This window comes from Geotrypetes seraphini, chromosome 2, assembly GCF_902459505.1.
Source record: "Geotrypetes seraphini chromosome 2, aGeoSer1.1, whole genome shotgun sequence".
Taxonomy (NCBI): domain Eukaryota; kingdom Metazoa; phylum Chordata; class Amphibia; order Gymnophiona; family Dermophiidae; genus Geotrypetes; species Geotrypetes seraphini.
The window spans coordinates 130,940,154-130,949,193 of NC_047085.1; the positions used below are offsets into that span (position 1 = coordinate 130,940,154).

The window sequence follows — 9,040 nt, forward strand, 5'->3', positions numbered from 1 at the left end:
AGTAGTCCTATCTTTGCTCACTATTAACTCAACCGGCCACCACTGAATGTTTGATTAACTGGTTAAGTTAGAGCCGGCCAGAGCTGGTTAATTGCCAGAAACAGTCCAGCATTAAAATCCGGGTCGAGTGCCGGTATCAGGTGGACAGTGTGCTGCCCAGCGCCAGCTGAATATCAAGCCTTTTAGTATTTTGCAACTGAAATATGCATATACCTCCAAAACATCTCCCTGATAACCCCCAAAACTATTATGTTAGATCAGGGGTGTCAAACTCAATCACATTAAGGGCCGAAATCCAAAACACAGGCTAAGTAGTAGGCCAGACCCTGCCAAATCTCCATCCCCAGACCCCGCCCTCATAATAATACTAATTATAACACCATTTTTTCCATTCATTTTTCATATATACACACACAATATAATCTTATTAACACATAATGGTAATGGTTAACCACAAAATTAAACTATACAAAACACACTGTATGCTTCTCAATATTAATTCCTACAGAACACAAATAACCCCTATACCAGGGGTCTGCAACCTTTAAGACATAAAGAGCCACTTGGACCCGTTTTCGAAAAGAAAAAAAAAACTTGGAGCCGCAAAACCATTATAAAACAAATCTAACACTGCATATATTGTTTCTTATCTTAATGCTATATACAGGATCACTAAATTGAAAATAAAATCATTTTTCCTACCTTTGCTATTTGGTGATTTCATGAGTCTCTGGTTGCACTTTCTTCTTCTGACTGTGCATCCAATCTTTCTTCCTTTCTTTCAGCCTCCTGTATGTTTCCTCTCCTCCAGACCTCATTCTCTCCCCCAACTTTTTCTTTCTGTCTCTGTGCCGTCCCCCAAGCCACTCGGTTTGCTGCCACCGCCATCGGGGAACAGCCCCCAAGCCACCGCCGTCCCAAGCTTTCCCTGCAGAAGTGTTGCACTGACCAGCATTCCGCTCCCTGACGTCAATTCTGACGTAGGAGAGGAAGTTCCGGGCCAACAAGGCATTTCTCCTCATTCCATCCAGCCTGAGCCCCATCTCTCCTTGATCCAGCATTTCCCTTCTGTGCCTGTCAGAATTACCATTCCACCTATTTTCCAGCATCACCCTTCTTTGTGTCCATCTCACCTATATCCCTATCTCACCACTTTTTCAGAATCTTCATTTGTCTCTGTCCTTATCTTTACGCCATGTTCACCATTTGCCCTTTCAATGTCTTTATCTCCCCCCCCCCCCCCACTTTTTCAGCATTACTTCTATGTCTCCTCTTCATGTCCCCTCTGTATCTCTATCCTTATTCAGTAGGTCCTGCTTACCCTTTCTCTTCTTTGTGTCACTATCTCCATTTTCAGCTTTCCCCCCTTTTCCTTTGTTAATGTACCCTGTAGCCAGAATCTTTCCACCCTCCCTCCACTTCGGCCCAGCACAGTATGAAATATTCCCTTTTGTTTCCCTCCCCTCTCTCTTTCTCTCTCTCTTCTCCTCCCTCACCCACGAGTCCTGCATCTGGCCCTCTCCCTTCTACCTGCACCTGGCAACACCCCCCTGCTCCGCGGCTCTCTTCAGCAACTCGTCAGCAGCGGTGATCAAGACAAGCTGCCGACATCGAGGCCTTCCCTCTACGAGTCCCGCCTTTGTGGAAAAAGGAAGTTGAAACAAGCGGGACTCGCAGAGGGTAGGCCCCGACGTCAGAAGCTGCTGCTGAGTTGCCGAAGAGAGCCGCGGAGCAGGGGATGTGGCCGGAAGCAGGTAGAAGGGAGAGGGAGATAGGAAGGCTGTAGATCTCCGGAGCATGACACCGACCCCGGCCAGGATGATTTCTTTTTCAAGCACCTTACAAGTCCAGCGTCGCGGGGGAAATAGCCATGCTGAGCAGTGAGCTCAGCACTACACAGATGAAAGCCTTGCTTGCTGATTGGTCCGGCGGGGCGGGGCCGCCGACCAATCAGCAAGCAAGGCTTTCATCTGTGTATGTGCTGAGCTCACTGCTCAGCATGGCTATTTCCCGCCGCGACGCCGGACTTAAGCTGCATGCCTGCGTGACACACTACCGGAGCCGCAGCAAAGGTGGAAAAGAGCCGCATGCGGCTCTGGAGCCGCAGGTTGCCGACCCCCGCCCTATACAAATACGGGACCAAAAACTAAAAATACTAATATAATTTTTAAAACACCCTAAGATTCAAGATTCTGCATGCAGTACAACCCCCAGAGAAAAAGAAACAAATGTATTTCTTCCTGAGCAGTGCAAAAGATAGCAGATTAAAATGCTCAAAATTAACACAATTCAAACACTAACTTGAAAATAAAATAATTCCCCCTACCTTTGTTGTCTTCCCTCCCTCCATGCTGTGTCTCCCTCCAGCGGGTGTCTAACCTTCTGGCCGGCTCCAACCTGGATGTTTTATGTGGCCCGTGGTCCGATGCCCCATGGTGATACCTTGTGGCTGGCTCCCTCCTCCTCACAGCCGTAGTGTGCACGGAGCCGCGTGCAGCGGTTCCTCGTGCATCCTGCACTTGAAGCAGAAGCCGCCTCTCTGACATCTCAACAACAGAGGGAATGCTTCTGGATGAGGTGTGGGACGCAGCTCCGTGCACACTATGGCTGTGAGGAGGAGGGAGCTGGCCACAAGGTAACACTGGGGGCATCAGACCGCCGGATTTGCCCCGCTGGCCTTGAGTTTGACACCTGTGTGTTAGATGATCTTTTGGATCTGTGACTTGCAGGGAAATTATAGTTCTCTCTCTGGCATTTAAAATCCAAATACTGTATGCGCGTTTTGGAGCTCGGCTGTTTTTAATAAACATTTATTGGCCATGCGGATTTGTGAAACCAGCTGCCTCCATCGCATACAAATAGATTATTGTGAATTATTCTTGTTATTGTGGAAATTCTGAAAACCAGGCTGGGTTGTGGACATCAAGGACTGTCTTAGAGCAATGTTTCCCAAGTCGCTGCTGCAGTACCCCCTTGCCAGTCAGGTTGTCGGTTTTCAGGATGCCCAAAATGAATATTTATGAACTTGATTGGCATACACTGTCTCTATTATATGCAAATCACTTTCGTTCATATTCATTATGGATATTCTGAAAACCTGACAGGCAAGGGGGTGCTCCAGGAGTGACTTGGGAAACACTGCCCTATAATATGGCTTAACTCCTGACTTTACAATATGCACTGCATATCTGGCAAACTTCATCAAGGTTTTCAAGAAGATTTAATAACAAAGGAAAATAAATTGGTTCTTTCCCAATGAACTAAACACACTGTTAGCACAGTGTGGGTCTTTATTTGCTATCATTTACTATGTTAGTGCTCTATTTTAAACTCAAGCTGACTCTGCAGATACTTGGGAAGTACTCGTAACCAGTATTCAAAGAACATTGCACTATGGCCCATGTATGCATACGAGGGGCCACTGAAAAGTTCTCAGCCCAACCAACAAAGCTGGGTCAGTCTACATCGAAGGCTATACACTCCATCTGGTGATTTTCCACTTTTTTTGTTCCATTGGAAAAAAAGAGAACAAAAATGTGGGAAATTGCTGGATAAAGTTTAAAGCCCTTTATGGAGGCTGCCCCAGCTTTGTTGGTTGGGTTGAGAACCTTTCAGTGCAAGACAAATAAAGGTTAAAATTTTGCCACTTGTTCCTCATAAAATAAAATATGTGCATTTTCTTAATTTTGTTTACTGCCTTGATCTGTTACTTTTCAAAGCAGAGAAAGTTAACGCTCTGATATGGGCAGTGGCTCTCTCTCCCCCCCCCCCCCTCAACTTCCCCAGGAACTTACCACTGGTGCAGCTTGGGAGAAGCAGAACAAAGAAAGGAGGAAAAGCAAGAGCAGAGAATGAGTGGCCATTCTGCTGGATATTTCTTTCTCTCACAGTTTAGAACCATGTGAAGTTTTATACCCAATTCCACCCCTCCACGCCCCAAATTAAGCAGCTTCGCAGTGCTCCCATGATTTCAGATCTGCTGACAGCTTATTTACTTAGTAAACAACAGGCAAATTAGTAACAAATGTGAACCTTGTTTAATGAAATGGTTCTTAAACCATTCTTTTTGAACTGCGTTCTGGTTTTCTTTCTTTTTGAATCTGTTGCATGTTTAAAAACACCTACTTCTATTAATTTTTGTGTAACAAACTTTCTTTAATACTGAAATATAGTAGAATCTCAGTTATCCGGCACCCATGGGGATTGGTGGATGTCGGATAACTGTGTTTCTGGTTGCCTGAGAGTTACTGTATAATACAGTACTGTACAAGAAGTGTCTTCCGGATCTTAGTTCCCTCCCTCGTGCCCCACAGCACCAGCATGGCAGTGGTCCTGAGCCACAAACCTGTCGCTGTCCCCACAGTTAACCATGGGAAACCAACCCCATTAGAGAATGACACAGGGACAAATTACCCCGCAGGAACTCAATTTTACCATCCTGTCCCTGTGAATTTTGTCACTGTCCCTGTCCTTGCCCCATTCCTGTAAGCTCTGCCTTAATCGCCCAAGCCTTGAACACTTATGATTTTAAAGTGTTTGAGGCTTGTGCAGATGAGGATGGAGCTTCCAGAAATGGGGCAGGGACAGGAAAAGAACTTGTGGGGACGGGAAAAACTGTGTCCCCGTGTCATCCTCTAATCCCCATGTCATACTTTAAGGAGAGAGGAAGGAATCAGAGTATGAATGGGCATAGCCACTGCCCTCAAGCCTTGCATTGAAGAATGCTGGTGTAAAACAACTGAGGTTGAGATAGACACTAAAGAATGACAACCTCTGGTATTCAGAGCAGATATTGTGATGTCATAATGCCTTATTCCATCAGTACCTAAGAGCCAACCTCATCAGTGATGTCACAATGGGTTCATTATCCCATACTTGGCTCACATAAGAATCAGAGTATGAATGGTCACAGCCACTGCCCTCAAGCCTTGCAATGAAGAATGCTGGTGTAAAAGGACTGAGGTTGAGATAGACATTAAAGAATGCCACGGGATGGTTTCCTGCTGTTATCCATGGAGATGGAGACATATTCTGTTCCCATGTCATTCTCAATTTAACAGTCCTTCAGTGTAGGGATGAACCAAAAGGCTTTCCACAAACCCAAAAGGAACTAAAGGGGAAAAAACCCTTTGAATGTAAAACAACAATATATTCAAAAGTCCAATGCAAGAGCAGGGCCAGATTACCCAATAGGCCAACTAGGCACGTACCTAGGGCCCAAAATAGTCAGAGGGGCCCGCTGAAGGACAACATACCAGACGGCAATGGGCCCCCCTCTTCCCTCCACGGCAACGGGCCCCCACCTGATGACAATAACACTGCCCCCCCATAGCAACGGGCCCCCATCCGACAACAACAACGCTGGCCCTCCCCCTCACCATCGACCGATGGCAATGCAGCCAATGAAGCTCGAAGAAGATCCCGCGATGACTGCGTCTGCCGGAAGAAGTAAGTGACGTCGGAGGGGGATGGACCAGCAGATGCAGGTAGTTGGGAAGAGAAACAGAGAGATGATGGACCCTGGGGTGGTAGGGAAGGAGGGAGAGATGCTGGATGAAAGGGTAGTTGAGAAAAGGACAGATGGTGGATCTGGGGATGGTGGGGTCCACTGCTGAAGCTGCGGATATGGACATGAAAAAAAGGAAAGATGCCAGACCTCCGAGGGAGGGAAGGGAAGGGGAGGACAGAGATGGAAGATGGATGGTTAGCACAGAGAAAGAAGAAAACGACAAATGGGCAGACACCCTGGCAAGCGAGTTATCAGAAGAAAAGCAAAGCCTGGGACCAACAAAAGGTAGAAAAAATGATTTTATTTTCTGTTTTGTGATTACAATATTTATTTTGTTTACATTATAGAGCCGGAGTAGGGTTGGAGATGTTGTAACCCTAAGGCCCAGATTCTCTAAAAGTGCGTCCCGATTTTAGGCAGCTGTAGACATCCTACAGCTGTCTAATCAGCCAATCGGGATGCACGTTTTTTTTAAAAAAATGCTCCCCAGGCAGGCCGCCTATATTGAAGGCGAGGCCCGCAAGACACCTAGGCCCTGATTCTGTATAGGACGCCCGGGAGAGGCGTCCTATTCAGAATCGGCCTAAACTAAACCCCGATTCTGTAACCGGCGTCCATGTTACAGACGCGGGTTAGAGAATCGGGTTAGATTAGACACGGCCCGCTACACTTATCGCGGCAAGGGATCTCTCTGCCGCTATAAGTATAGTGGGCCGTGGCCCCCTGACCGATCACTGGCAGGAGGGTGCCCAAACCCTCCTGCCCGAAGACGCACCCCCCTCCCCGACACTACCGACCGCCCCCCCCCCCCGACAATATCGGTCGCTGGCAGGAAGGTGCCCAATCCTTCCTGCCTGAAGACGCACCCCCCCCTCCCGGCGCTAACAACCCCCACTCCACCAAACCTGTTCTTACAGATGGGTCTTGCACGTCGAGCAAGCAGGCACGCCTCGTCGAAATGAGGCGGGCCCGCCCCTTCCCAGCCCATCCCGCCGAAGCCTAAGGCCTGATTGGCCCAGGCTCTAGAAGCCTGGACCAATCAGGTCTTAGGCATAGCGGGTCCGCCCATCCCCACTTAATCTAAGGCCTGATTGGCCAATCAGACCTTAGACTTAGTAGGGATGGGCGGACCCGCTATTCCTAAGGCCTGATTGGTCCAGGCTTCTAGAGCCTGGGCCAATCAGGCCTTAGGCTTCGGCGGGATGGGCCGGGAAGGGGCGGGCCCGCCTCATTTCGACGAGGCGTGCCTGCTTGCTCGACGTCCAAGACCCATCTGTAAGAACAGGTTTGGTGGAGTGGGGGTTGTTAGCGCCGGGAGGGGGGGGGTGCGTCTTCAGGCAGGAAGGATTGGGCACCTTCCTGCCAGCGACCGATATTGTCGGGGGGGGGGGGGGGCGGTCGGTAGTGTCGGGGAGGGGGGTGCGTCTTCGGGCAGGAGGGTTTGGGCACCCTCCTGCCAGTGATCGGTCAGGGGCCACGGCCCGCTATACTTATAGCGGCAGAGAGATCCCTTGCCGCGATAAGTATAGCGGCCGCGTTTACTTACAATGTAGACCAGCATTTTGCTGGCCTACATTTTTAAGCTTCTCATCTACTAGGGAGACGCGTAGGGCCGCCTAGGTTCAGCCTAAGGCCCGCCTAAGGCCCTTAGACGAGCTTAGGCATCTTGCGGGTCTCCCTAGGCTCCCGGAGGCGCCTTCAGGCCTGCCTGGGGAGCATTTTTTTTTTTAAAAACGTGCATCCCGATTGGCTGATTAGACAGCTGTAGGACGTCTACAGCTGCCTAAAATCGGGACGCACTTTTAGAGAATCTGGGCCTAAATGTCTGCTAAGACTAAGTCTTAGTACCTTAGGGGTCCTTTTATTAAGGTGCACATTTAGCGTGTGCAAAAGCAGTTAGCGTACCTTAATAAAAGGACCCCTAAGTATCTTAATTAAAAATTTGATCTGTGACTTAGCCTTTTATTCAGATTTTGGCCCCTTATGTGATTGAGTTTGACACCCCTGAGTGAGGCAGTTAGGCAATGTAAATTTGGTTATTAATATAGACTTATATTTCAGGTAGCATTACTGCTTTACAATATATTTGAACGCTTTTATATATGTATTGAAAGGGTTCAGAGTTAATTTCCCGGGTAAGTAGGTGGGAAGGGAAGGAAGGGGGATTTGTTCAGAGATGTTTGGGGGTTGCATAGAAGAAAAACTGTGCACTGGTATGCTAATCTTTGTTTTGAATAAAATAAAAAAAAGAAGAAATATAAGTGGGAAAAAAAGTAAATAAGAAAACAGATAAACGGGGGCGGGGTGTGGGCAGGGTATGGGCGAGGTGTGGGTGGGGCAGGCCCAGGGGGGCCCAGTGTACTTGTGTGTCTAGGGGCCCTCGAAGAATTAATCCTGCTCTGTGCAAGAGCAAATGTCTACTAGAGGGACCTGACACTGGATCCATGTTTCAGTGCAAATGCCGACTCAGCGTCATAAACTCTGATAGGTACAACATTCAGATTGATGTTTAAACAATACCTGTGGTAATAGAAATACAACTAAGCCAACCAGTATAGGAGTCCCTTGCTTAAAATTAGGGAGAATGTGGGACTAATCTCTCATCATTGCAATGAGGTTTAGATGAGGGCACGGCCACCAGGGCTGGTTCTATCTAGGCCAGGGCTATGATAGACTGTGGCAGTGTGAGGAACAGTCCCAATCAGTTAAAATCTCTGGTAATTTCAGCATGCTTGCTCACCTTAATTAAATGTTCTTAAATACTGATGGATCCTGCTCCAGCACAGAAAGAATTCTCAGGCACTGATAAAATGTAAAATTTGGCACAGTGCGAAAAGCTTGCAGTATTGAACATTGTTTTTTCATTGTTGTGTAAATTCATGTATTTGTACTGAAAAATTGCATATGATTTTTTTTTTCAGTAGGTTTTCTGGATATACCTAATGAATATGCATGACAGAGATTTGCATATATCTAGAAAACTCATCTGGCTGGAGGTCCCAAGTAGAGTTTGAGAATTACTAAACCAAATACGGTGTTAAAGGTAAATGTTAAGGAGCACAGTTAACGAGTTGAAAAAATTAGTTATTATGCTGCATTAACAGCCATGTTAAATGTCTAGCCTAGAATTTCACATTAGGAGGTAAGAAAGTGTATTTTGCAATTGTAGGTATTAACGAACATTTATCCCCTTATTCAATATATGGTGCTCAAAATTGTGCATGCAGATTTTGGCACATAGAAACATGATGGCAGATAAAAGCCAAATGGCCCATCCAGTCTGCCCTTTATGTTTAAATGTGTTTATTGAAAATGGAAGTGCAAGACAGCAAATCATACAGAACACAACAATTTTCTTATACTTATGTACAGTATGAAAGCTCCCTCCCCCCAGGCAGAGCTATTAAGGAGCACATAATTGAAACCAAACAGCATCACAAATTCAATATTCAACTTCAAGCATGAGGAGTAAGATCCATCCAAAAATGTTCCCAAATCATACAAAAGCGATATTCTGGTGTCGTATCGATA

The 9,040-nt window shown here is 46.9% G+C and overlaps 1 protein-coding gene across 2 annotated transcripts in view; it reads right to left on the reverse strand.

Moving 5' to 3' along the window:
- TTR (transthyretin) overlaps window positions 1–3,900 on the reverse strand; it is a 38,448-nt gene extending 34,548 nt beyond the window's left edge. Inside the window, exon 1 of one of the 2 annotated variants that reach the window (XM_033934943.1) lies at window positions 3,795–3,900. In XM_033934943.1, coding sequence (XP_033790834.1) covers window positions 3,795–3,863 — 69 coding nt within the window. In that variant the 5' untranslated portion in view covers window positions 3,864–3,900. Of the gene's footprint in view, window positions 1–2,326; window positions 2,477–3,794 lie in introns of those variants that run through there. The other variant, XM_033934944.1, reaches the window with a different exon arrangement.
- Window positions 3,901–9,040: the final 5,140 nt, after the last annotated feature.